The 27,019-nt window shown below is 46.7% G+C and overlaps 1 protein-coding gene across 2 annotated transcripts in view; it reads right to left on the bottom strand.

The window, feature by feature from the left end:
• Positions 1-281: 281 nt before the first annotated feature.
• XPO7 (exportin 7) overlaps positions 282-27,019 on the bottom strand; it is a 55,468-nt gene continuing 28,730 nt past the window's right edge. Inside the window, exons 7-28 of one of the 2 annotated variants that reach the window (XM_090051186.1) lie at positions 26,568-26,733; positions 25,627-25,700; positions 21,741-21,860; positions 20,642-20,788; positions 19,034-19,206; positions 18,247-18,440; positions 17,352-17,457; positions 15,859-15,994; positions 14,660-14,733; positions 13,496-13,579; positions 12,751-12,811; positions 11,255-11,363; positions 10,743-10,849; positions 10,133-10,221; positions 9,289-9,396; positions 8,099-8,181; positions 7,265-7,479; positions 5,408-5,546; positions 3,975-4,135; positions 2,651-2,749; positions 2,154-2,281; positions 282-1,935 (exon numbers count right to left, since the gene is read on the bottom strand). In XM_090051186.1, the coding sequence (XP_089907312.1) occupies positions 1,842-1,935; positions 2,154-2,281; positions 2,651-2,749; positions 3,975-4,135; positions 5,408-5,546; positions 7,265-7,479; positions 8,099-8,181; positions 9,289-9,396; positions 10,133-10,221; positions 10,743-10,849; positions 11,255-11,363; positions 12,751-12,811; positions 13,496-13,579; positions 14,660-14,733; positions 15,859-15,994; positions 17,352-17,457; positions 18,247-18,440; positions 19,034-19,206; positions 20,642-20,788; positions 21,741-21,860; positions 25,627-25,700; positions 26,568-26,733 (2,667 nt within the window). In that variant the 3' untranslated portion in view covers positions 282-1,841. Of the gene's footprint in view, positions 1,936-2,150; positions 2,282-2,650; positions 2,750-3,974; positions 4,136-5,407; positions 5,547-7,264; positions 7,480-8,098; positions 8,182-9,288; positions 9,397-10,132; positions 10,222-10,742; positions 10,850-11,254; positions 11,364-12,750; positions 12,812-13,495; positions 13,580-14,659; positions 14,734-15,858; positions 15,995-17,351; positions 17,458-18,246; positions 18,441-19,033; positions 19,207-20,641; positions 20,789-21,740; positions 21,861-25,626; positions 25,701-26,567; positions 26,734-27,019 lie in introns of those variants that run through there. The other variant, XM_090051187.1, reaches the window with a different exon arrangement.

Below are 27,019 nucleotides of genomic sequence, written 5' to 3' on the forward strand. Positions count from 1 at the left end.
CTAGAATACAAACCTGTCCTGCCAGTAACATCCATGCAGACTCCCTGTGCCTGAAAGCTTGCAGAGAACAATTTTTCCAAATATTTAGTTGGTCTAATAAAAGATACCACATGTAGCCCAAGAACCTTGTCCGTCAGTAACGCTGCTTTTACCCATACAAAGCAAGCTGCTGTAGTACCTCAGGCCCTAGTCCAGGTGGCAGAACCCTGTGAAGAGAACATTAGGAGTGGGTTTTTGAGACTATCAGTGAGACAAGTGGCCTCTGCAAACAGCAGACACAATTCAGTAGAAACCATTGAAGTTTATTTGCAGTCACAATGCTTACACTGTATGCAGCAAACACCCTTACAAGTCAACCAGCGATCTGCTCACGCGAAAAAGGACCCAACACACAATCGCCAGAGGAAAGGAGATTAAAAAAAAAAGAAAAATTCAGAGTAGGTGGTGTACGGGCAGAGAAACCGAAACCAAACCTAAAGGACTGAGTGGCTGTGGGTTAGAGCTGAGCTAGAGATGCATACAACTAGCAGCAACAGTAATGGAGAAAGTACAAGGCAAACAGGTTTCCCACTCCCCAATTACACTTTCCTTTGTAATTAAGTTTTCTATCCAAAACATGTATTAGGGTGATTTAGAGAAACAGACTGGTTTTTAAAGGGGGATGTTAAATAACTCATGCTAGGCAGACCTTGTTATTAAGAACCCTCTACAGTGGTAAATTCAATACAAACCCCCCTCCAAGACCCTGGCTGCGTCATGCTCCCGAGCACGTGTCTGAAAATGGACACGTGGTGCCCCGCGGGAAGGCTGTGCAGGTCTTGCACTGGCAAGGAGTATGAGAAGCTCAGCCCAAGGCCTTCAATCTGTTCCACACGCTTTCTGCTCGACAGAGGTTGTGAGGTGGGGGCGGAAAAAAAGAAAAACCAAGGAAAGAAGAAGAGTTGGCAGGTAGGTGAGACAGCCTCACTGCGGTGCTCCTCCCAGGGTGGGGCCAGATGGGGGTGGGTAGAAGGATCCCCTACTGAAAGAAACAACTCGCCAAATGCACCAACACTGGGTGGCGAAGGCCCTACCAGAAGCTGACTGACAATGGGAACAGCATCTACCATTACACTGGGGGAGGAGACACCCACAAGCTAGCACAGATGAATGATCACGCAGCATGGCTTCGAGTTCCTAATAACAAGGGTGAGACAGTAACAGGAAGTTGTGATTTTTAAGGGGCTTATAAGAAAAAAAAATATACATTTGGAATTTTACATTTTCTCTCTTTTTTTTCCCCATTTGTGGTTTTTGTTTCTACACGTGTCACTAAATATATCTCTGCACTTTCATACCCCCTCACCCAAGTAAAGCTTCAAGCCAGCAGGAGACGCATCTTCCTCACTCGCATACGCAACCCTCACGGCAGCATTGGTGCACTAGACTCCGTAAAAATTTCAGTCACGCTTATTTTTTTTTTTTTTTTTTTTAAACTTGAGTCAATATAAACCTTGTTCAAAATGTTATGAAAAAATGTACATGTTTATACAAGGCAGGCTGCAGCAGAGCGCTAGGGTTCCACGCAGACGTTCTGGTAGGGAGACGCTGGATTCTCGCACCCGGGTCATGCCCCCTCCACCCCTCCCAAGGAAACGGAAGCACCCTGCCCTGGCGAGTTGAACACCCCCCTCCTGTTCCCTCCTCCCTTGGACGTGGAGTACGGCGGAGCTTGAGTGCCGCAGTCCAACCCGAGGGAAGAGCAGGGATCAGAAACGCCCTCTTTTCTTTCCATCGGAAACGGTAACCCCTCTGGTCCAGGCCAAAGAGATGCTGCTCTGTACAGGTGATGGTGCGAGACGTCAGCTCATCATGTCATTGCTGTTCACGCCGTAGGTGGAATTCTTCATAGAGTCGTTTACCTCCCGCCTGAATGCCGACAGGTTCTGGGTGAACCTATGGGAACACAGACCAGCATGTATTAGAACAGGGACGGCCGGCACCGATACAGGAGTGTCAGACGCCTTATCCTAGGCCACATATTTGAATCCTAGCCCATGATGTTGCCATAAACAGGGACTGCAAGTCTCAGCAGACTGCATTCATTCATTAAGCAGAGCTACAGGCTCAGTACCGTGTGATGCCACCTCCCAGGCTGATCTCTCTATACCAACCTGTCTCTGTTCTTGGTTAGCAGGTTGCGTTCAATGCCTTCCATGAGGTTCTCGAAGCAGAGGTGCATGGCCTGCTGCTTCTCCGGGGGCTGGCTGTTCACTATGCTGTTCCTCAAGTCTGAGAAATACTGGGGGAAACAGGAAAGTGGTGGTGAGCCATCTGAGTGCTGAGCCAGCTGTCTTGTCAGGGGTAGCAAGAAGTGCGCAGCTTCAGTTTTTGCATATTCTGGAACTCAGGTAAATGGGTAACTGGAGGATTTGCTAGAGCTAAGGGTGTGCCAAGCAAATGCCACGTAAGCGTTTCCCTTCAGCACAGCAGGACACCGGGACACTGCCAACCTTAGCTGCGCTGCTATCCCAGCTCCCCTGAATCTGAATCCAACTCTGCCAGTGCAATTCCCAGTCACTTGCAGGACACCAGATTCTGCCCCAACTCCAGAGGTCTCTCTCAACTAAAAGGTCAGCTTGGTCTGCTGAGAGCGGTCAGGCCTGCTTACCTTTTCATTGAGAAGTATCAAGCCAAGTAGAGGTCGGGACATGGACCACTGGTTCCTGCAGTCCTCGAAGATGATGATGTTCAGCACTGTTGACAGCATCTGGAAAGATAATGGGAAAGCAAGAGGGTCAGGCTGCTCCCTCAAAGCCAACTTTCCTCCTGCCCCAGAAACATGCATCAATTTGCCAGCATGCACACCTCCAAGGGGTCACAGCTGACTGCATGTATTACCCATAAAGCTGTAGCATGTCTGGTCTTCCAGCTCACATTGCAGGTCCTGCACTGTATGATCAGGACCAGCAAAAGAGAAAGAAAACCTGTCAGCCATGTACACCAGAGGTGAGAGGCTGTCAGGAATGCAAAACCCGGTTATTGAGTTCATCCTGCAGAGGCACCCATGAGATCCACGCGTTAGCAGCACTGAGGTGCCACTTTCCAGAAAAGGGAATAAACAGAGCTCTTGAGTGGATACAGCAGAAGAGCCAAGGTAGGCAGAGTGCTTGCTTACTGGAGAGATCAGGGAGAATCTGATGGCTGCCTCACCGAGCTCTGGAACAACACTGCTGTGTTCAACCAAAAGCGTACACACACATGCACGCTCCTGCTTTTCAGCTCAACTGGTACGTATGCAAGATGATTGCATGCTAGTGGGTGGCAGATGCATTTCCTAGCTTCATCTTGACAAGCTTCCAGCAAGTTCCAACAAAAGGGGACTGCAAATGGGGTAGTTTTTTGAAAAAATAATATTAAGAAAGGTTGCAAGTTTTGGGCTCCTCCTGCTCAGAGTGTAGGTGTGAAATGCCCCATCCTGCATGCACAGAACTTTGGCCCCAGGCATCAGTCCCAGGGCAGTTCCCAGTTCAGAGCTCTGGAACGTGATAAACAACATGCTGGAGTTACAGCATAAGCCATGGGTTTCCAGTTCCCTCTGACATCAGTTAAGTGCCTCAGCTCTGGAGAAGGCAACAGTGCCTGCAGGAGGAGACCAGGGACTGCATGACAAGTGCTTCAGTGTCATGTGCTCATGATGTAAAGACCATAGCTCCTGTGAACGAAGTGTGCCCCCGGCAGCTGGGGGAGGGCACAGCAGCGGCAGGAGCACAGCAGTGGCAATGGGAGCACGGCAGTGGAAAGCAGGGGAGCTCCCGCAGATGCTGTCGGTGGTGGGGGAGGGTGGCGAGAGCTGACCAGGGGTTGGCAACCACCCGCAGACGCTGCCAGCAGCATTGGTGGCACCTTTTTGTAGGGGGTGCACCACCATGCTCAGGGGATGCATGTGCACCCCCTACGTGTCACCCCCGGTATCTCCCTTCTCAGCTCTTTACCTGCTGAATCATCTCCGGGTGCTGCTGCATGATGTGCAGGAACCGGTCGCTCTCCTGGGTCAGGGGGGTGGTCCTCTTCTTGGTGCTGCGGGATAGCTGCTTGAAGAGATAGGTGACAATGTGGTCCAAACAGGAGCAGCAGCCTGTGCAAACCATGGTGTCTGCGAGAACAGGAGAAGGGGACACATTGGGACACCTCCAGCACTCTGCCCGGTCCAGTGGCTGGCCAAGACTCCCATGGAGCTCCTTGCCTGGTCCTGCACTTCTCCCCTCCCAGAGGCCAGCCTCATGGCACCCGTTCACCTCCACCAGCCAACCTAACACACACTCAGGCTGATAACTGGCAAGTTCATCAGCCCCGAGTGCAAGATATAGGCAGGCATAGGCTTTCATCAGTGCTGACAACCCAGGGAGTTGGGGTAATTGCACAGCCCCTGCCGTTTCTCTAATCAATAGACTAGGTCTCCTATGTGATGCTGACTGCTGTCACGCTCAGGGCTAGGGAAGCTGCAGAAGGCCAGGAGGCATGCTAATAAAGCTGCCTTTGGGCCATGTTGTGACACCCCTCCCTGCCGATGCACTGTGACAGCCCCACCAGCAGCCTCTTCAGCACAGACAGAACTCAACACTGCAAGAGAGGTGCCTGTAAGGAACCTTGGCCTTCCTTTGCTTCACTCCACCCCAACTGCTGACCTTGAAGCTGATAAAGGCCAATCTGCCACAGCCAGCACTCGTTCTGCCAGGCTGAATGATTGCTGGACCCTGAGATTCTAAGGTGTTTGGGGCTGAAAAACACCAGGAATGCTCTCCTGGAGCTGCACATTATGTATCATCATCCTAGTCCTGGACAGAGCTGCACCTTTCAGACTTGGATTTTCTACTGCATGCTACCAGCAGCTACAGTTCAAGTTCACAGAATCACACAAACGCCTCCTCCTGTCCTGGATATCAAAGAGGGGCCACAGCCCTATGTACAAGGATTCACAGTGCTGCCTCCATGTTTGCTCCTTGCTTCAGCTACTCTCAGAGACTGCAGATCTTCCTATACCCTAACCTTTGCTAACAGACTAATCTAGGATGGTACCAACCTGGGTTCAGTCCCTGAACCGCTTCACATTTCACTCCCCCACAGCACAGTACATTGCACCACTGGTCTATTTCAACTGTGAGCTGTTCAGGGCAGTGACCACATCCATCTGTATTACATGTGTGTACAGTGCCTGCATACAGGGTACTGATCTCCTAGCCCACAAACACCTCCATAACACAGATGAGGCATGCCATTAAAATGAACTTGCAATATCTACTGCTGCAAATAGATCTTAACTAGGTATTGATGTCTTTAAGTTTGTAGTGTAGACTAAAGCCCATTCTCCTCTCCTCTTTTCAAGAGAGCCCCTTTTTGCATGCACCAAAAGAAGGCAGATAGTTACCTAGTGCAGTGAGACCTTCGGAAATGGAAGAGAGAATATACATGATTACGTGGGGCTCCAGGCTGGCTATGAAGTTCATGTGGTCCTGGGTGAGAACTTCCAATAGGGAATAGTAGGACTGGCTGAGTTTGGGGTAATCCTGCAGAAAGAGAGGAGTTGTTTAGGGCTCCTGTTCAGTTTGGAATTGAGCATGGAGCTTCTGGCAGAGCAGCGGAAGCCTAAACACACATATTTCCAATCACCTGGAGATTACTTGCTTTCACCGTCTTGAAAACAGCTTATGCAAAACAATCCCCCTACAGAGAACCTATGGGTTGTGCACCCCCATCTCTCTAGTTACCTTGGAGTATCCCAATAGGCTTCCTCCATTAGTGTTTTATCAGAACATTTCCCTATACCCTGCTTCCATCCGTTTTTGGCTTGGCAAGTTATTTGGCCAACTTGGACACTGGAGGTGCTGCCTCCTATTTTAGTGGGTCAGTGGCAATAGATCTGAGGAAGAACAGCCTCCCTGGAAGTATGGGAGCAACTACAACCACTCCCAAGTTCTGCTGAAGTAAGAAGGACCTGGATAATGACGCAAGTCCTGGAGCCAGCTAATCAGCTCTGCAGTGGCATGGTCTGTGCCAAAGGAGCTGTTGCAAGTGGGCACAGAAACAGTTCACCAGGCTTATGCAGAAGCAAGATGGCAAGGCAGCTGCCTTCAGAACAGCAAGGCTGTGTTTTAATTGCTGTTGCGGACACAGCCTGGAGCCACACAGAGCAAAGAAACGGCTCTGTCAGCTTGAAGCATCTTTCAGGTAAGGAAGCAATTATCTGGCTGCAGCTATGTCCCCGACGAGAGAGGAGCTGGCACCACGGGCCTCAAGGAAACTGTGTGAGCAAGGAGCAACGACTTTTCTCATCAGATTCTGTTCTGCAATCAGAGGCTTCATTGCACACTGAAGTCCAGGAAGGTCTGACTCAGTGGGAAAGGCTAAAGCTTGCTCATCCATCCACAATACTCCTTCAGTGAGACACCTTTTAATATCCCATCCTGCTCCCTGACACCCGTGTATAGCTTTCTGTCAAGGCTGCCCCTTATAGGAAGGAAAGCAAAGCTCTGCGGGAGAACACAGCAAGAGAAGGTGTGCACTGGACATCAGCCCAGCTCAATCTCCCACTCCTGTCTCGCATCAAGAGGCTGCATTGTCTGATTTCAAAGGCTGAGACAGTGATGCACACAGGAAACTGGCAGGACTGGCTGAAGCTGGGGGAGATGAAAGAGAAACAAGAAACTTTTGTAACAGGGGGAGGCTGGTACAAAGGATGTGGGAGCCCTGCTAGCAAGTAGATTTTTTCAAGCTCAGGAGTTTGGGAACTCCGAATGATGACTGGCACCACAGAGCATTATGAGACCCTGGGAGAGATCCCTATGGCGAGTACTGCACGGGCCCGTCGCACAAGCCTCCAGCTGCGTTCTGGCAGCAGAACAGAGTGCCAAGTGCATAGGGGTGAGGGCTGGGTGGGGAAGGAGACCGGTGAAGGGACACCTCTTTGGCAGAGTAAGGAGTGAGCTTCAGCACAGACACATGGGCCATTCTTTGCACACAAAAACAGGAAACACAAGCAATAAGTTCTTCCTGCCTTGGTTTTTTTCACTTTTGGAAACCCAGATCAAAAAGTGGTGGTGTCTTTACTGCCACATGTAGCACAGCTAACACCATGGCGCTCTTTGGATACGGAGGCACACAAGGGGACTTAACAGCCATTTGGACATAGCAACACAGGCATACATCTCAGTCAGGGCAGCACACAGAGGATGGACTCTTTTGTGTACATGCAGCATGCAATTAGGTTAGAGACATGCTGGCTTACCAGGAGGTCGCTATGCGGGATGGAGAGCAGGAGCTTGATAAAGGTTTGCAAGGCATTGTCGAGCGCATCGTCCCCGTAAAGCCGGAAGACACCAAAGTTGACGTAGCTCCCACTGAGCGCAGCTTTCAGCATTGAGAAGCATATGGAAATGCCCTTCAGCTTCAGGGCATACACCTGGTCCTTTGGGACCTCCCCAAGTGTGAGGATACGATTTCCTGCAGGAGCACAGAAGCAGACTCAACACACCAGCACCACTGCCATCTCCTGCACCATCCTGTCTCTCAAAGGGACTGGGGAAAAAGGCAGCAGAGCTGTAGGGAATGACTGAGGAGAGACCAGAAAGAGGTGTTTGGCGCGGCGTCTCTGGGCCAGCTTCCAAAGCAAAGGTTACATTATTGGCTGTGGCTGCTCTAAGCTGTGTCCTCATATGCCCTGGGAGAAGCTGGTTAATAGAATGCTTCTCTGGTTGCACACTGCACTGCTGGAAAATGAGTGCAAACTGATCTGCAGGGCTGAAGAAAGCGTGTGGCTTTGCTGGGGGAAGGAGGATGGTGTTAATCATTTCCAGTGGCAGGGTTTCCCTAGCATGGCAAATCCTGACCTCCTTTTGCTCATCTATTGAGTGCCAGGACCTTAGGCCAAATTTGCCTGCTTCACATAAGCACAGTAAGATCACAATTCAAGGTACTTGTCCCTGCCTTGCAGCCCAGACTCCTCTTCACAACACCAGCTGTAACAGATGCCCCAGGCCCTGCTCACAGGGGATCAGCTGCCTTCCAGGCAGCTTCCCATCTGGGCAGTCACAAGAATGAAGGCTCCCCACTCGGTACTCACCATACGTAGTTATCATTTTACTCGTTTCCCGAAAAAGCAGGATGCCATTTGGGGAGGACACGTCAAACTGCAACCTTTGGGATCTGCCAGGGGAAAGCAAGCAAATCAACAGCTGCTCACGTATATTGGAGGGAGGAAGGAGAGAATCTTCCTTGCTGGGGCATCACTTGGGGTAGGGCTGTTTATGGCAGTTCAGCAACAGCTGCTCCATTTGGTATCAGAGTCAGGACACAGCAGATGAGAGGACTGATGCTGCTTCTATGGAAGGAAAAGGCCTGTATTTTGCACATTAAGAGTACTAAAATTCACCATATGCTGGAAATCCAGTTTTGGCAATAGTCGCTGGGCTACTGCCACGCAAACACAGGGAACTCCAGCACAGCTCAGGAGTACTGCGCTAAGTTCTGATCACGATTCAGATGAGCTTAAAAACGTAGTCATTACATGGTTTTCCTCCCAACAGCTGAGTGGATCTTCAGGCTGAAGTGCGGCAAGCTTGCTTGTCTTGCCTCACGGAGTAGCAATAGGCCACTGAGTAGAATCTGTCCCTTCTCACATATACCTTTTGGATTTGGTAAACAGCGTGACCACACGGATCCTAGGGAACTGGGACATGACCAAGTTGAAGTCTAGCATCCTTTCTGAAGGCTGGAACACTACTTAGTAAACCTCTTCTGTAGAGCCCTGTTCAGCAGGCAGTGCTCCATGAACAAGGTTTGACAACCAGCCAAAGATCAGACAGCTTCTGAATTATTTGACCAGAAGCCAAGGTGTCTATCCATTGGCAGAGCACGCCACAGGTCTAACGCAGGAGCAGTTACCCGACCACCATACGGAGCAGCATTCACTTTAACTTGGTGTGATTAAATTAACACACAGTGCCCTGGTGCTGTGGATGACTGGCCTTGGAAACAGGTGCCACAAGAAACACCACAGGTTTCTCTAGTGTCATGCACAGAGATGGTACAGGAAGACAGCCCTCAAGTTTAACCAAATCACAATGCAGGGCTGACACATATCCTTCCCAAAAGTGATGGTGTTTGTTTTTGTTGGCAGCTTGTAAGTGTAAAGGGACCAAAATGGAAACAAAACAGCTGGGTACCACAGAACACTGGCAAGCCCCAAACTAAGGAGCGAGGTAGCAGACAGATGTGAACTCCCATCAGCTTTTGGACGCTGTAGTCTCATACCTGTTATGCACCAACTCTGCCATCAGTTTGAGCACAGGGGTAGTGCAGGCTGGGTCATGGTACCACAGCTCAATTGCTCGCTGGAGGATTGGCATGTAGGAAGGGTAGCTGTGAGCCAGAAGCTAAGGAACCTTGTTGATTTGTATGTGAAGAAAATGGCTGTCAGTGTAAGTAGAAGGCAGCATTCTTGCCCTGTTCCAGCCTCTGGAGAGATGCACAACTACAGGCCGTGGCACTGCAGAAAAGGCCTGTGTGCCTGTTTAAAAAGTCATTAGGCTGGTAATGTGGTAATGGTAAGTCAAAGCTGAAGTCTTTCAGCAGCTGTGCCTGCTGCTTGCAAGGCCAGCCTAAAGAATACTCAAGGTCTGAGCACGTACCCACCCTTCCCAGGTTATTATGGACACGCAGACTCCATAACAAGAAAAGAGAACTCTAAAGCCCGTAGATGTTGCTTCCTGATCAGCCAGGGCAAGGGCACCAGGGCAAGCATGCTGCCTCCCAACCTGTGCCAACCTTAGGGAGCAAGAGACTGGCGCTTCCCTAACTGTACTTGAAGTTCCAACTCCTATAAGTCCATTTGCTAATTCAGTTTGCAGTCTCAGAACTGATTTCTAGTCTCCAAAAGGGCAAAGCATCATGCTACAAACCACATGGAGGGTTCTTGAAAAGCACCTCTCACTAGAGGTACACCAGGACCCTTGAGTACTCTGATTTGCATAAGCAACTTCCATGAAAGAGTTAACTAACTGAAATGCAAAGTGAATGGAGTTGGGGGAGAGGAGGGTTCAGGGACTTGGATCTCTTTCATTGCCCAGGATAATTATGGTCTTGATGCCAAGGATACATCCACTCAAACAGCATCATGAAGCTGGTTTTGGCATTGAAGGCAAAGGCTATTCCCCGTAGGTCTCGTACAAGGCCAACCAAGGTTCTCTGTAGAGAGGAAAAGGACATGTTACACGTTAAGACTGGCAACCAGACCACAAAATCACCCCAGCTTTCACCAACCCACCACCAACAGCAGAGTTCTCTTGGTGGCCTCTGGTTTCAGAAGTCAGACAATCCTTCCTCTTTAAGCACCAGAAAATATATACAAGTTAAGCCAAGGCAATGAAGGTTCTAGGGTTTTCCAATACCTCCTATTTTTGCTTCTATTGTGTGAGCATCAATAGTCATTCCACAAACTGCATCTGAAGTACTCAAGTTAAAGGAGAGACTTTCCTTTACCAAATGCGTAGGGATCTCTCTCCCCTCTAGCAATTGTTTGTCCCCTCAGAGAGAGACCACCCTGTACAGATCATATGCTCTTTCTGAAATACTAGAATAAAAAGCCACAACAGAAAGCAAGTTTAACTAAAGTCACATGTGACAAGGCCTTTACTGAAAGAGTGGCTGTCCAATGTACCAGGCCACGACTAACTATAATGATTTGGTTTTGCTCACTTGTTACTTACCTTTGCCTCTTGCTCATTGAAAGTGTTAGTGCTGAACATCTGTGCCACAGCTTCAAATGCAGCCGTTAGGGGCAGCATGAATTGTTCATACTGATCCTCATCTTCCCCTAGAACAGACATGACAAAATTGGCACCTTCCACCCAAACGCCACGTCAGTCCTACAGGCTGGCCTCAGCAAAGAGTGCGCAAAGAGCAGTAGGGACTGGTCACTAGGAGTGAAGTAAAGGCAGCCAGAGCTCTAATCTTAACAAGTCAAAATGTCTCCAGATTAATGTGATGTCACAACCAACCACTGACGCACAGAAAAGATTGGTTATAGCGGAGTATGTTTTCTGTGGTCTTCTGAAGTCTGTCTGTGAAGGAAGCACTCGGCCCCCAACAGGAGGCACAAAGCTTCTCACTGCATTGGGTTTTTGCAGTTTTTGATGGCCTTTACTAGGTCAGCCAAACACTTTTCACAGAAGGTGCAGACTATGACAATGCACTGCTTCTTAAGGGTTGGAGGTAGTACCTAAATCCACCATGAGAAGGCGCCCAAGTGCAGTGTAGAAAGTAGTCCGACATCTCATGTCAGTCAGGTTGGACTGATTGTTAATGCCCAGGAATGAAAAGTGCTCACTCTGTCAAGGAAAGAACAAAGTCAAGTGAACAACGAGCAGGCAGGCTCTCAGCAGGGCTCACATATTAAGGCACTCACTAATCCCAACCGTTTTGACTTATGCTCTATTCCTGCAAGGCCTTTGGAAGGACTGATCATATCCCTAACCACCTCAGTTGTGCTAATACTCATAAAAGAATAAATTACCAAAGAGGAGTTTTCACTGGTGCTGTGTGATTACCGGCACTAGAGAGGCAATGGTAGCATATAGTTTTTTCTGTACCTACCAGGAAGGCAGCCTGGCCCTTGACCTTTCATCTTAAGCAACAGATGAAGAATTTTCTCTACTCGTCCAGTGAAGGAGGGAGTTCGCTCTTGGGAAAACTCAAATCTTTAAGACAGCTGCTCATGATAACATTATCACATTATCAGCTCAAGAGAACCCAGGAATCCTGACTCGTTTCTCTTGTTCAAGGTACTATGTCTGTTTCTTGCGTGTCCTAGCATCATTGTATAGAAGGATCAGTTGATCAATACTTTTACCCAACAACAAGCAGACAGGCTCTCACAGGGGTACTGACTGTTCACTTCCACAAGACCTGCAAGCAGTAGCGAACCAGAGCTCAGGTCAGCACAGTGATCGCAAAACTCCACAGAAACCTACCAGCAGAGCTATACAAGATGCTGATGCTAACTGTGACAGTCCTTCCTCTGAGTCAGCACCCCAGAGTGGCAGAAGACAGCCTACACTGCTGGCAGACCAGTTGTTGGCCAAGTTGCAAGTCTGGGATCCTGTTCACAGGGGTGATTAAAGATCCCTGGGTACTCTTTCAAAAACAGGAACGTTTAATCAATCAGGAAGGAGATCAGGGCACAAGTATATTATTACATTTTGCCTTCCTGACTTCCACAGTTAATTCAAATGGATGCAGTATTCTTCACTATTCTTGAGCCAGCATTGTAACAGCCCAAAGTAATTCCCTGCATTCTGCTCCAGATGCGGCTGCATTTTAATGAGGGACAAAGAGATTCTTGTAGTAAGTTTGTACATGAGCTAGAATCCTTTGGGTTAAAGGTAACATATAAAACACAAGAAAAAAAAAAGAACTGAAGGCCAGGCTTTGGAAGAAGGCAGAGAGAACAAGGACTGGGATTTGCAAAGCTGTACAAGGCTGGGTCTCTCATAGGAGGGAAGGAGTTGGGAGAGAGTTCAGCTTTAGAAGCATGTCCACATACGAAACCTTGTCTAACTTTATCGTAACTACATAGTTGGCTCAATAATAGGTATCATCCTATGAAATCCTTGCCTCCCTGTATGAAAGCAGAGAATGGGCCTTCATCTCCTTCCTACTTGCAGGAACCTGGGTATGCATGCTGTTATGACATAGCAAGTAGAGGCTAAGACTTACCGTGTGATTGTTCAGCATGAACTGTACTGCGCTCAGTTTCACCAATTTCCTAACGCTACTGTATGTAAGAAGCATATTAAGGAAATAGCAACCAAACAACTGCTGGACAGTTTCAGATGTTCACCAAGCAACTTAAGGGAACACTTTCCAGAGCAAGCTCGTGCAGCACAATGATGTGGCACCTTATGAATGACTTCCCTTTTCCGTGACATGGATTTAATTTCATTTCGTATTACTTAACTGCATTCCTCTTGAATTCAGAATCCTTAGGAAGTTCACCAACTACTGAGGTTTTCAAGAGCTCTCAAAGAAGAGCTCAGACAAACTATGATGTACAGACATGATCTGCTCTTAAAAAGTGTATGCCTACTGGAATTCCTGCCACCAGATACGACTAGCAAGTGCTCAAGCTCCCTTGGCCACTTGAGAGGTAACTTGAATGTTTTGGGGAAGTGGGTAATGGCACATTTACATACAACAGGGGAATACAGCCAAGGGGACAAGGGAGCAGGTGATGACAAAATCAGTGACAATATTGTGCGACTGGAGCTGCCACTCCATTTAGTTACAGAATGTTTCTGGTGAATTAAGAAAAGACCATCTGCTAACAATGCATTGCGAGGAGATCAGTGAATAGAAACAACTAGGCCACATGCAAAACTCTCTCCTTTCATCTGAATCTTGGTGTGCTCTTCCTAGGTTTTGCCACGTAAGTTCTGCATGCCTAGGACTCTACTAAAAAGGATATCCAATGGAGAGGTCATTGAGAAGCTGCAGCGTCTTGGAGGTGATGGGTTCACACCGACCCCAGTACTTCAGGTTGGTGATGCTAAAGGAGAGGACAACAAGGACATATCAGAGGGACTGCTCAGTTTTCCTTTGTTGTGAGGTCGATTCTTCCATCAAAAGTCACTCAACATCAGCAGCTCCACCCTCCACCAAAACCACAGACATCACAAGCCACAAAATATTGGTATAAAATTACTGTACTTACATTTGGTTGACTAGAAAATTATCCTTCAGATAATCTTCACTACTTGGGTCCCAAGCTACACTGGCCCATACCCAGGCCCTTGGAATTCTGTGGCACTCCAGGGCTGATTTCTGCAGCAAGGGTAAGAGAATTCTGCGGCAGTGACAACATGCAGACGTATGCAATTCTGCACCTGCACCATCCACTGTCAGCTGCAGAATTCTAGTAGCCCTTGCTTCTGCCGGGAGAGCCATTTCACCCCTTGTGGATGTGCAGCTCAGGTGCGCAAGGTTAGGCAGGCACCGTGCACGTCAAGGACGTTGCTAAAGGAGTGGGGAAAGCCGGTGGCCATGTGCCTCTAGCGCACGGCACTGGGCTTCAGCCCTGGAGCTCCTGAAGCATTCTGAGTTCTAATGGAGATTGCCAGAGGCCCCACAAAGCCCAGTTGACAAATTCAGGCTAGAGGAAGCTGCCCAGCAACAGTCAAAGGAAAGAGTCTGCTCAAGCAGAACAGTTTTAAGGATACTGCCACTACGCTAGCATGAAACCGGGCTATTTGTAAGGGCCTCTTGGTGTCCCCTCCTTGCAGTGCATTTGTGGCTGGTGATCAGCAATAGTGATGTGAGTGCACCAACAGTTGAGGCTGCCCCTGGTAAGCAGATGTCAGACCACAGCCTAAGACCACATCCATTCTTTTGGTGTAGCTGGCAGAGGATCACATTTGTGTCTCTCCATGGCCCAGGCTAGACTCCACAGTGGATAAACATCTGGGATGCTGCATGTGACTCACACCCCTGATCACAGCCTACCATTTTCTTAAGCAGCCAGCAGCTACTATTCTCAAGTCTGGACATGACTCCCTTAGGTTCAAGATGTCCCATTCACACCTTCAAATGGACCCTGGAATCCCTGATGGCAGCATGCAGGAACACTTACATTTTTCCTATGAAGACACTCAGGACCATGGTCTCGTCATTCAATCCGAGGACCTCAGAGAGACGGCGGTACAGCTGGAAGAGAGGAGAGCAAGAACACTCAGAGCACAGCCAAGAGATGCACAGATGAACACTTCCCCAAGAGCCCCCTGCTTCCTTATTCAACCACTGTGGAGAAGATATCACCATCCTATCAGTCGCTTCTTCTTGTAATCTGGGCATCATTTTCAACTGGGACCCCGGTAGGCCCTCCCATCTATGTCTTGCTGTACATCTGCACTGGATCCTTATGATATAGACTTTTCTGTCTGGCCTTTCATCTGCACCCTGGGAAAAGGGATTACCTTAACTCTAGGAAAAATACGGTTCCCTCAGCAGATGAGGACGCAAAGAAACAATGACATTTGTGCCTCAAATAACCGGGCAATGGAACTCCAAGCTGAAAAATTCCTAGCTCCCTTGCAATGTCCTTGCTCCCAGCACTCTGTACTACAGGTGAACGAAATGGTTAAGAGTCAATTTTGGGAATAAAAGTAGCCTTGTTTCTTCGTTGCACAACTTGGGGCTGCACGATGATGAGCGTGAACTTCCCTGGTAGCTGGAAAGCCAAGACCTGGCTTTGTAAACCTTGCCTCATTTCCAAGGCATGCCCTTTTAGGCAGAGAATGCATCAGTTTTGACCTCAGCTCAAAGGCTCATTTTATTTTCCTACGGACTATCTAGAAAAAAACCCAAAACAAAACAGCGCCATGCCAAAGTCCGGCATCCTTCCCATTCAGATGCTTATACAGCTTCCCCATGTCCATGATTTTGAAGTACTCAGTGCTATATGTATTTTACCTCACATGTAACTGCTATTTACCCTTATGTTATGGATAGAGAAGTGAGGTACAAGCACATAAAGTGACCTGTTGTTGCTCTTGTGAAGAGCCTGTTAAAGCAGGGACTAAAACTCAGGGTCTACAAAGACCCGACCCACTGTTGTAATCATAGGGTTCTCTCTCCAACACAGATGACCATCTTAAGAGGTACTGTTTCCACAAGATGATTCCAGAACAAAATTTAAAAGCAGGTATTACAGAAAGCAGGAAGAATGTGGCTTTCCTTCTTGTAAGAAAAGAACAGATCAAATTCCAGCAGCTTAAACATCAACAGAAAAGAAATGATTGCTTCCTCACAATTGCCAGGCAGAGGGCGTACCTTGGAGGACTTCTGCACCTGGTCTCCAATGTAGATCTTTCGGAACTGCTCAAAGAAGCTCAGCATGGCCAGCTCCAATTTCTCATTGCCAGCTTGAGCTAGGCGGGAGTCTGTCAGGTTCATCAACTGAAGCACCCTGGAAGGAGGGAGACAATGCATTTAGGAACTGTTGGACACCCAGCTACTCCACAAAAACAAGAAACATCACAAGAAACAGCACTCTGGACATCACTGAGGGTAGGCAGATGCTATTCAAGGCACCTGGTACTGATTCCAAGCTTTTTCCTTTCCCTATAGGGTGGCATTTTGGATTGAGAGTGGGCAAAGCAGAGTAGCAATATTGTATGTTATGGCCAAGATCTTTGTCCTGGATGAACTACTTTTCCATAGGCAGAACGGTCAGTGCAAGTCCTGTGTGCTGCTTAAGTTGCACTTAATCCAGAGGAGGGGTCCAGGTCCTAGTGCTGACACTGGGAAAGGGAATTTCATCCCCTACTGTGCCAATACAATGCTAAGGAGCAAGTAAGCAGAAGTCCCAACTTGTCTCTTATTAGAAGTACTGCACACAGGCTGGAGCTCATAGGTAAATGACTAGGAATAAGCCATCATGGTGAGAAAGGCTTTCACTGACTCAGTCCAGAGTCTGGATGTATGGGGCAAATCAAACAAGACTACTCCTTTGAAAAGAGTGTGGAGAGAAAGGATCAAAGCAAGCAGATTAACAGCATGAGACTGCTTTGTGTATATCATACCCCTGAGGGCAGTTCGGCATGTTTGAAGTTTTGGTATCTTCCATCCAGTTACTCCCTAGCTACAGGAAGAGCCAAGATGAGACTCGGTCTCCTACTAACCACAGCTAACAGAAGGACAACTTTTGTAAAGGCACAGATTCAGCGCCTCTTGCTCCCCCTAATCCCAGAAGAGAACAAGGAATTCTGCTCAAACTAACGCTGCTTGTGAGTCGCAGACTGCATATTATATTACCCATACCAATTCAAGCTGAAACCAAGGGGCCTTAGTATTCTGACACATGCAACACGGGAACCAAAGCCACCCTGCGGGGGATGCTAACTACTGAACAGGAACTAGAACTGCCTTCAGGAGTTCACAGTCAGATGCAGTTGGGCTGTCTGTGGGGGAGGGAGAGGGAGATGAATATAAGAAACCCAGAAAAAAAAACTTCTTTCCCCAAAAAACACCATGCATTTGGTTCTGTTCTGTAGCATGCATTAAAAAAAAAGAGCATCTTCTACGCTCTTCCCCTCACAATCATTCAATTGCTTGCTAAACACTCATGCAGACACCCCAATTTAGACAAATCCCAGGCAAAGCTTACTCAGCTTCTCCCTTCAGGGGGGCATCTCATTGCTTTTAATGAGAAGAGTGTTAAGGGGAAAGAATGCTTGCACCTGCATACTAGTCACTCTTTCAGGGGGATGGGAGGGTCCTCAAAAAATACAACAGCCCAGCAAGAAAGCAGTTAGCATCCCTACCGACAAACCAACTCGCCATCCATCGCATCCTGCTCATCTGTACTGGCGAAGGAAACCCTACCACCGATCACTGCCCCGATGATGTAGACAAGCCACGTAAGACGCCCTGAAACCAACAGACCACATCAGAACAAAGCACTGAGCAGGCTACATGATAAGAAGATCCATGAATTACAGGTTATCAGTGATATGCGTGTCCAGAAGCTCAGACAGTTCCCGAATGACCTGTTTTCCCATTCGCTGAAGGAGAGGCATGACTTCCACAATCAACACATTTGCTTTGGCACATCATACATCACCCAAATTTGTTCACCATACAAGACCATTTCACTATAGGAAACCCCCTTCTGCAGATTCCTGGAAATGCTGTGTGTGTGTATATATATATATATATATATATATATATATATATATATATATATATATATATATATATATATATATATATATATATATAAAAAGTGTTTTGTTTTTTTTAAAGTATTGACTGATATGCTAAGAGATGCTCAATTCACAACCATACACTCTTCTCTACACATAAAAGGTTTATTGTTTTAATCATGCAACTGTATAATTAAAGCAGGACAACCTCCTATGCTTATCCTAGTACAGCTCATTCCAATACTGGAAGGAGACTAGGATATACCATTAAGAAGGCACTTTCATAAAGCCGCTAGAGAGCTGGCAGTTTTCTGTACCCAACATTAAAGAAGCCACAGAACAGTTGCACAAACCCCGTATGCAGGCCAAGTCCAAGTGTATTCCAGCCACTACTCCCCAAAGGAACATTAGTGAGACTCCATCTTGCCAAACAGATAATCGCATGAGGAGAGTAGGCTTCGGGGATTCCTAGTTCAGTGGGCCCAAGTGATGACTGTTCTTGGGCTGCACTCACCTTCCTGCACTGCAACATCCATGGGGCTGGCGGTGGCACTCTGAAGGAGCTCCTGGTAAGACTGGGCTGACTGGTCAAAGAGCTGCACAAGCAGAGCACAGGTTTTCTCATACTCACACCGCCCGATGGTGGACAGCTGATCTAGCTGCTGTTGTACAAGGCCAGTGTCATCTAGAGGGTCTTCCAGCCCATCTCTGCACAGAAAACAAGCAGATGATAAAAGCACATCAATAGCAGTTCTGGCCTAAGCCACAACATAAGCTTATTTCCATGAGGACTAAGACTACGCCTCTTTTAGGTCTACATCTGTTCCTAGACCTGGTTGCCTGAACCTTTGTTGGCTAATTGGGGAACAGTACACAGACTGATGCAAGAAAACCAGGCCATCACTGCTGCGGCTGTAGCCATAAATCAAAACAGCACCAACTACTTGAACTGGAGGAGAAATTACACACTGCACTGGATACACCTTTATTACAGGCTGATTGTTCATCCAGGGCTTTGTACCTGAAGTGCAGGCATCAAATATTAAGGCACCCATCTGGATGCAAGAATTTTCTAATTTTTATGGCTTGGTTCACTTAAAATATACTGTAATATATGAAGACTGAGCATCTGATTCAGCCATGTCTTTTTTTTTTTTTTTTTTTTTTTTAACAACTCAACTGATAGTCAGGCATAACTTCTTCCCCCCCCAGAGTCCATACGGGGACAAACCAAGACCCCAACAAATTAAGACACATTTTCCCTGCCTCATTCTTCCCACAGTCAGAAAGGTTCCCCTTACCTCAGGATGATGTGCACAGATTCGAGCCTGGATGTGATGTAAGCTTTTGTGACCTCCGGCGTATACGTTTCTAGCATGTGAGGTTCTGTGGCTTTAACATATGGGACTGAGGCTGCCAGCCTTTGCCACAGGCTGAGGAGATAGTGAACGCTGTTTGGCGCAAACTCCCAGTGCTGAAGACAACCAGAGTGGGAAGAAAGAAAACCAGTACATTTAGGATTCCAAGCGTCATGTGAGCCTTGCATCCTTTACCAGCATTAGCAGCTTTATCCAGGATGCACTGCCCAAAAACTTAACAGCTTCATTCTGCACATATTTAACACTGAATTTAAGTTAGCATCTAAATTACAAGAAAACCAAAGAATGAAAAAAAACCCAACCAGAACAGACCCACACACTCCCCCTGTCAGCTAGAGCACCAAGAATACCTCAAAATTAGCTTCCATGACTGTCAGCTGAGCGGAAGCCTCCAGCTTCCAGTCAAGGCTCAGAAAAACTGGAACTGGAAGGTATGGACAAGGAACCTCAATACACTGCCTCAGTGATAACAGTGTTGTTGCTTTATGTGCCCTTTTGTTTTAGCATTCCAGTGTAGTGCAAAAAAATACACCTGTGCTGTAAAAAACACTACAGCAAGTGAATCCTCAGCTGCTAGGCTCCATCTCTTTAATGGGTCAGCATGCACAGGTTTTTAAGGCAGCCCTTCGAAGTATCCACAGCTCAAGAGAAAAAAAATTCCCAACACAAGCTGCACACTTGGATGCACTAGAATTTCCTTCCTGCAGATTTGGGTTGGAGTCTTTTCTTGAAATATTTTTGCAGGCTGCTCCAGCCAGCATTTTTAGCCTCCCACATAAGAAACACCCATTCTACCAGAGAGGAAAATTATACAGTTGCACCATAACACACAATTACCAGCATTGACGCTACGTTAAAGCAATACTGAAACGCAAAAATTGGTTCTTGTGAGGAAGACATTTCAGTCCCCTCTCATGGCTGTCCACACAAAGATCCTTCCTACTTTATCTCCTGCGCTATTATGATCATCTCTCTGTCTTTCTCTCCAACATGCTTGTGAGAGATGATCAAGAGTGTTAAAGTCACGTTGCTCTTATTGACCTCTGACAGCAACAAAAAGCTCCATACTCCCTAAACGTCTGCTGATGAAAACTTCCAGTTTGCTTGTAATTTCCATGAAAGGATTTTTAGCTGAGGTGTAGTTGTATGCTGTATATCAGTGAGAAACCCAGAGGGAAGCTTGCGTGGTGTTCATATTGCTAGCAGTAAAACCACCCCCTTAACTCTATTTTAATAACAGATTGATGCACACTACTAAAAATAACCAGGAATGAGCAGGTTTTGCTGCTGAGGCATGGAATAACTCCAAAGCTGTCACTACAACCCTCCCCTCCTGTATCATTCCTGTATCATTCAAACCAAGTTCACAGAAAAATAGTACTGTGCTGTAGGACCCGACTGTTGTAAGGTTTGCTTGGCTTGCCACTAGGCCTCATAACTGGCACTGCTACCATCCAGTACAAGGCACGGAGTGGACACAGACAGCAAATTCTTCTCCTGTTAAAGAGGCCTAAGGCAATAAATTCCTACCTGTAGGCTGGTCACGGTGAAGTTGGCAATGAGTCGGATGACTTCAGGGTAATTTTCCACTTTCACTAGCTCTCCCAGCTGATAGTTGCTTTTCAATCGGGCCAGCAGTCGGCAGAATTCATGGTAGTTGTTTGGGTCTGACAAACTCTGGGCAAGAAAGACAAGGACATTAAACAATGCGACTGGTAGCACAACTGAGTAATGCAGAGAAAGGGAGTTTGGGGTCTTTTTCTTCCTTAACTCTGTCACTGACTCACAGTTGGTCCTTTTCTAAAATACAGGTAGAGTGTTTCTCCACCTCCCTAATGAGCTGGAGATCTGTGTCAACCGTGCTGTGCAAACACTATGATCTCTCATAGCTACACAGTACAGATCAGCAGCTAAAAGTCAACCTGAAGCTTAAGGCAGGAAAAGCATGTCTACTGCATGGCATCCAGAACAGGCATGCAGCACTTCACTCCCACAAGGACAAGCTGTAAACCACAGGGGCCCAGCACAGTGCTTCATATCTTAATTTTCTTCTCCCTCCACAGATGTTGTTAAACTTTAAAGAGCTTTTTTGGGGATCAGGAACAGGAGACTGAGTGAGAAAAGGAAGAGATACCACCATAATCTTTCCTTTGTGGCCAGTGCCAGATAACTCTCTCTCAGAGCTTTGCCCCAGGAAGTTCATAGCTGGCCCTAGTGAAGTGGCACCTGAAAAGCATTCTCCCAAGCTTTGCTGATCACAATGGATGGGAAGTTTTCTAGATAACTGGCATATATCTCCCCTTTTGTCTGGCTAGAAACCCTACACCCACAAACATGCCTGAGGCATCAGCTCAAACCCCTACCTTAACTGACAGTCACATTCATCTCTCTCAGCTTTCTGATTAAACTGCCTGTTTGGTTATTTTTAAGTTTAAAGACTCTCCATCTCCTTAAAATATTTAGGGACTCTGATTTCCTTTCTGTGTTCCCTGCATTTCTCCTAAAGTGGTGACCAGGATGGAAGAGTGGCAAATGTGACAAGTACAGTAGTGGAAGCTCTTTCCAGAAAGCAATGTACCTCACCAGAGGAGACACAAGCAACACCAGTATCTATTTCCAATGCACTCACCTGTGGGTTCTCCAGTATTCGTTTAACACCATCAACAAGATGAGACAGGAACTTTGCTCTCTCTGCGTTGTTAAAGAGGGATCTGCGTACAGAAGCTATCTGCACTAAGCAGGATAAAACCTGAAAGCCGCCAAAGGAATAAAAAAAGAAAAAAGATGCGATTCAAACACAAGGGAACAGGCCAACCTACTGCTTTTCACGTCTACCAGAGACACTAGCTCATTCAAGTTTGTGATATTCTGTAGCAAAAAATCAATCAATCTGGTTCAAGGGGCAGCCTTAAAATTTAACAACCAGTTCCAAAAATTCTCTCTCTATGAAAAGAAAAAAGCAGGAGAAATCCGGCAGGAGCAAATAAATTACAAAGGGGGTTAAGGGACTGCGCTATAAAGAAATCTTCTCTCCAGCTTGATGGCTTAATAAACATCCGACTTTAGGCAAAGCATACATTACAATTCCCACTATGCTGCCATGTGGCAACAGAAATAGGGGATTTCTCCAGATGCCAAAAGCAGAAAATACAGGTTGCGTCCTCCAATTTCTCAGGTCTAATTTCTCATGCAATTACTACATGTAAACAAAGGCTGACCTGAAAAATCTACCAGCAGCATTAGGAAAAGCCAGCCACTCTCTCCTTAGAAGAACTTAACATGGACTAAGGAGAGGAAGAAGAATGGTGAGATATGCATCTTGGATGAAATATTAAAAACGGCGTCCCAGCTCAGCCCCCACTTCTGAAACAGGAGGCAGATTCCAGAGCTTCAGTGGCACAAGGGAAGCTATTACTAGACTACAGAATGGGGCTCTGAACTTTAAGAACATTAAAAAGAGACTTAATTATGTGCAGCAGCAACTCATGCTGAGGCAAGTTCTGTTCCCTCTGACCAACCTAATGACTACCTGCTCGGCTGCTGAGCCTTTCTGATTGCTGCTGTAATGGCCAAGAACACAGAGCAATTACTGGCTTAATTGCTTTAGATTTCTGCTTAACAGCGTGAGATTTTTTTAAAATCTGTCTTGCATATTTAAGGCTCGAAATTCTGTCTTCACTAAGGAGCACTAGAATGAAGCGACTACTTCCATTCTTCCCTGCTCTCATAAAATAAAACAAAACACCAATACACAACAACTTTGAAATGATCCTTTCCTCCCCAGCCAGAGCTAATGCTGCAATGAAAATGGAAAAGTGTTTATTCAACAGTACGGGAGTGCCTGTTCTATGCTACCCCCTCTCCGCCACACCCAAATAACTTAATGGTTTTCAGAGAAGCATACACCAATATAGCATAACAATATAAATTGTTCCCACTCCTAACCAGCACTGGTGACGACCACTTCTTATAGTTCTTGGAGCAAAGATGCAAGGCAGCTTCTCTTAATATGGGACCTGAAGGGCATTTGCAAATTCTTCCGTTGCACCAGCAGCGTGTGCAGCTCAGAACAACTTCCAGGTAAGAAGGAAAAAAAAAAAAAGGCTTTGCACAACTTGTGCTGGTTTGGCCAGGGACATTTTGGGGACTTGTCAGAGATGCATGGACTGAGCTCAGCCAGAGAATGAGGAACTTCACACACGACCTCAAAACCCAAGCTATGTAGCCACTGGCTGGCAGAATGCTGTCCAATGCACAGAGTAGAATTCAGCACCAGGGCCCTGGCAGATTTGCTACCTGCTCACTACATAATTTTGGGGGTAAGATTTCTCTCTGTGTAAATTATCTCTGGGAATCCTATTCTATAGTCCCCTTTATGTGGGTGTAGAAGGCTTACTATGTTGCAAAGCACTCTGAGGTTCTCAAGGGCTAAGGTAAGGGCAAAAGTGCAACTCTGGGTCAAAACACTTTTGGATGCAACAACTCAGTGTTAAGGAATTTGCACAGCCCGATCACAGAATCACAGAAAATGAGGGTTGGAAGGGACCTCAGGAGGTCACATCTAGTCCAACTTCTCTCCTCAAAGCAGGACCAGACCCAACTAGATCATCCCAGCCAAGGCTTTGTCTAGCTGGGCCTTAAAAACTTCCAAGGATGGAGAGTGTACAACCTCTCTAGGTAACCTGTCCCACTGCTTTACTACCCCTCCTGCTGAGAAAGTTTTTCCTAATATCTAGCCTAAACTTCCCTTGCTGCAATTTGAGCCCATTGCTCCTTGTTCTATCATCTGCCACCACTGAGGACAGTCCAGCTCTGTCCTCTTTGGAACCCCGCTTCAGGGAGTTGAAGGCTACTATTAAATCCCACCCCCCGCCCCACCTTCTCTTCTCCAGACTAAATATGCCCAGTTCCCTCAGCCTCTCCTCAGAAGTCATGTCCCCCAGCCCCTTAATAATTTCCATTTCCCTCTGCTGGACTTTCTTCAATTTGTCCACATTCCTTCTCTAGTGTGGGGGACCAGAACTAGACAGTACTTCAGATGTGGCCTCACCAGTGCAGAATAGAAGGGAAGAACCTTTTCCCTCAATATGCAACCACCCCTCCTACTAACACAGCCCAGTATGTCATTAGCCTTCTTGGCAACAGGGGCACACTGTTGGCTCATATTCAGCTTATTGTCCATTGTAACCCCCAGGTCCTTTTCTTCAGAGCTGCTGCTTAGCTAGTTGATCTCCAGCCTGTATCGGGACATGGGATCATTTCATCCTAAGTGCAGGATTTTGCATGTGTCCTTATTGAACCTCATGAGATTTCTTTTGGTGCAATCCTCCAATTTGTCGAGGTTTCTCTAAATCCAAGCCCGTATCTACTACTCGCCTCAACTTGGTGTCATCTGCTAACTTGCTGAGGGTGCACACTCCATCCCATTTTCCAGGTCACTGATGAAGATATTGAACAAGGCTGGCCCCAAGACCAACCTGAGGCACTCTGCTTGAGACTGGCTGCCAGCCAGACAGACAGAGAGCCATTGATTACTATCCTCTGAGCCCAACGATCCAGTCAGTTTTCTATCCACCTTACAGTCCATTCATCCAGCCCATATTTCCTTATCTTGCTTGTGAGAATGTTGAGAGAGACCATATCAAAAGCCCTGCTCAAGGCAAGGTACATCATGTGCACTGCTCTTCCTGCATCCACAAAACCAGTCATCTCATCATAGCCGGCAATCAGGTTGGTCAGGCATGACTTCCCTTTGGCGAAACCATGCCGACTGTTCCTAAGCATCATCTTCCCCTCCAGGTGCTTACAAATGGATTCTTTGAGGACGAGCTTCATGACTTTTTTTTTTTTTTTTTTTTTTTTTACATGTTGTACTGGTAAACTGTTTAGGTGCTGCTCTGAACTCACTGTCTACCATTTTAACCAGAAGCCAAACATCAGGACTGCAAACACTTCTTAGTACTTAGTAGCCTCCAACAGTTTCTTTCTAGCAGTGGAAATGTTTGAGAAGTTTTCATCACTTCAAATCATTCCAGGAAAGAGAACACCTACTGTACAAGTGTTAGTTTGCAGATGCCCCTTTTCCTTTGCTCTCCACGCCTTCCCCAAAATGGGGATCAGTCTGTGTTGGGACCCCCGTTCTGGAAGGCATCTGCTGCTCCATTGTGGGCAAAGAAGTAGGGCTGTAGGCACATGGCATGGAAAAGTGGTGGAAACAGGGGCAACAACAGGACAAAGGCCCTAGTTCTTTCCCCAAACTGGACAGACCCCAGTTGCTGATGTACTACTGCTGCTGCTGCTCCCCTCTCTTCCTGGACCTGACCAGGAATGGAGCCTATAAGCATTCATGGATACCTGGAAAATCTCTCTCTCCTGGAAGGGGCAGGTTTCCCCACCAGAGAAAGTGTGAATGAATGCTTGTAGTTTCTACTGGGAGAACGATGTTTTTTCCCCCCGGTAGAAATTTAACACCTGTATGTGGCCAGTGTCATAAGATCTGCAAACTTGAAACTCACCAGAGGAGAAAATGAAGGAGGGATGGAATGATACAGGTCAAAAAACAGCTGCAGGGTTGAAGAATCTAAGAAGGCTGAAAAACAGAAAGGAGCACTTTATTGTGAACAGAATTACTACACTCAACAGATCTACGTATGTTTATCTTCCCCATCTCTGATGGCAAGCACACATTACACTAAGAAAGGACTGCAACATGAAAAAAAATAGGAAAATATTTGACTTAGAAACCAGTGCCAAACTTCCAAGAAACCATATATCCACAGTAATTAAAAGTCTGCGGAAGGGCTGCTGAAAAAAACTCAAGGCAGTCAAGAATGAAAACCCTTTTACACTCAAAAAGCAAACATACATAAAATGATTAATGCAGTAATACTACCAAACACTGCAACAGTGTCTTAATGAATGCTTGGTTAGGGAACCCCATTTTTAAGAAAAGTTCTGTGAAAGAAGATCTGAACTCCCTTACTAGCAGAGTTCCCTTCTAGTTTATTTTCTGTCTTCTTAAAAAGGAAAATCAAATTCTAGCTTTTCACACATACCAAGCACACCATTTCTGAAGTTCATGTGGTTGGCTGATTAGCTCACTTGATTACAGCATAATGCTAATCAATGCCAAGGTGGCAGGTTCAATCCTTCTAGGACCTTGCCTGCCTGGGGGTTGAACAAGATGGCCTCTCAAGGTCCCTTCCAGCCCAACTTCTCTTGTGATTTCTATGCAGTGCAGACTCAAGGGGTAGAAAAAGGGGTGCCTGCGTGGTTAGGACCAATGTACATCATCATCCTGAATCAGGTGTGGAATCAGACAAGGGGACAATTGGGTTGTACTTCCTGTTTCCTATTCAAGGATTTATACATAGACATTTGATAGGTCATGAGTCAGCCAGCATATCTTCAACAGGTAAACTGTTGATGAATACTGTTTTGTCCCTCAAAGCTTTACCTGATCTCCAGCTAGTTGGGATCTGCACTGTGCAGAGATCATCTGAGGACTCATCTGTTGACGTGCCGATGAAATCAAAGTTCAGACAATTATGTGTGAGCTTGAGAAGCTGCATGAGCAGGCCATGCTGGCTCTCATCATTCAAGTTCAAGTTCTTCCCCGAAGCCTACAAAATGCAATGGTTTTTAGAAAAAGTGAAGCGGCAGCTGAGCCTGGAGCACAGACCCATTTTGATACGATGCAACAGCCATAAGCATTGTGTGTCACCTTGACATCAAGGCTAAGATGCTATCTGAGACCCCACTTAAATATATTATGTCCCCTATATTTTTAAAACAGAATCTGCATTTAGGTTTTAAGTCATTCTCTAAAAAGGATGGTTTGTACTATAGAAGGGCACCTATTAGGGCTGTGCGAAGCTTTGGTCCCCCATTTGATGCAGTGGAGATCTG

This window comes from Crocodylus siamensis, chromosome 6 (assembly GCF_052110815.1).
Source record: "Crocodylus siamensis isolate JL-2025a chromosome 6, ASM5211081v1, whole genome shotgun sequence".
NCBI classification, from domain to species: domain Eukaryota; kingdom Metazoa; phylum Chordata; order Crocodylia; family Crocodylidae; genus Crocodylus; species Crocodylus siamensis.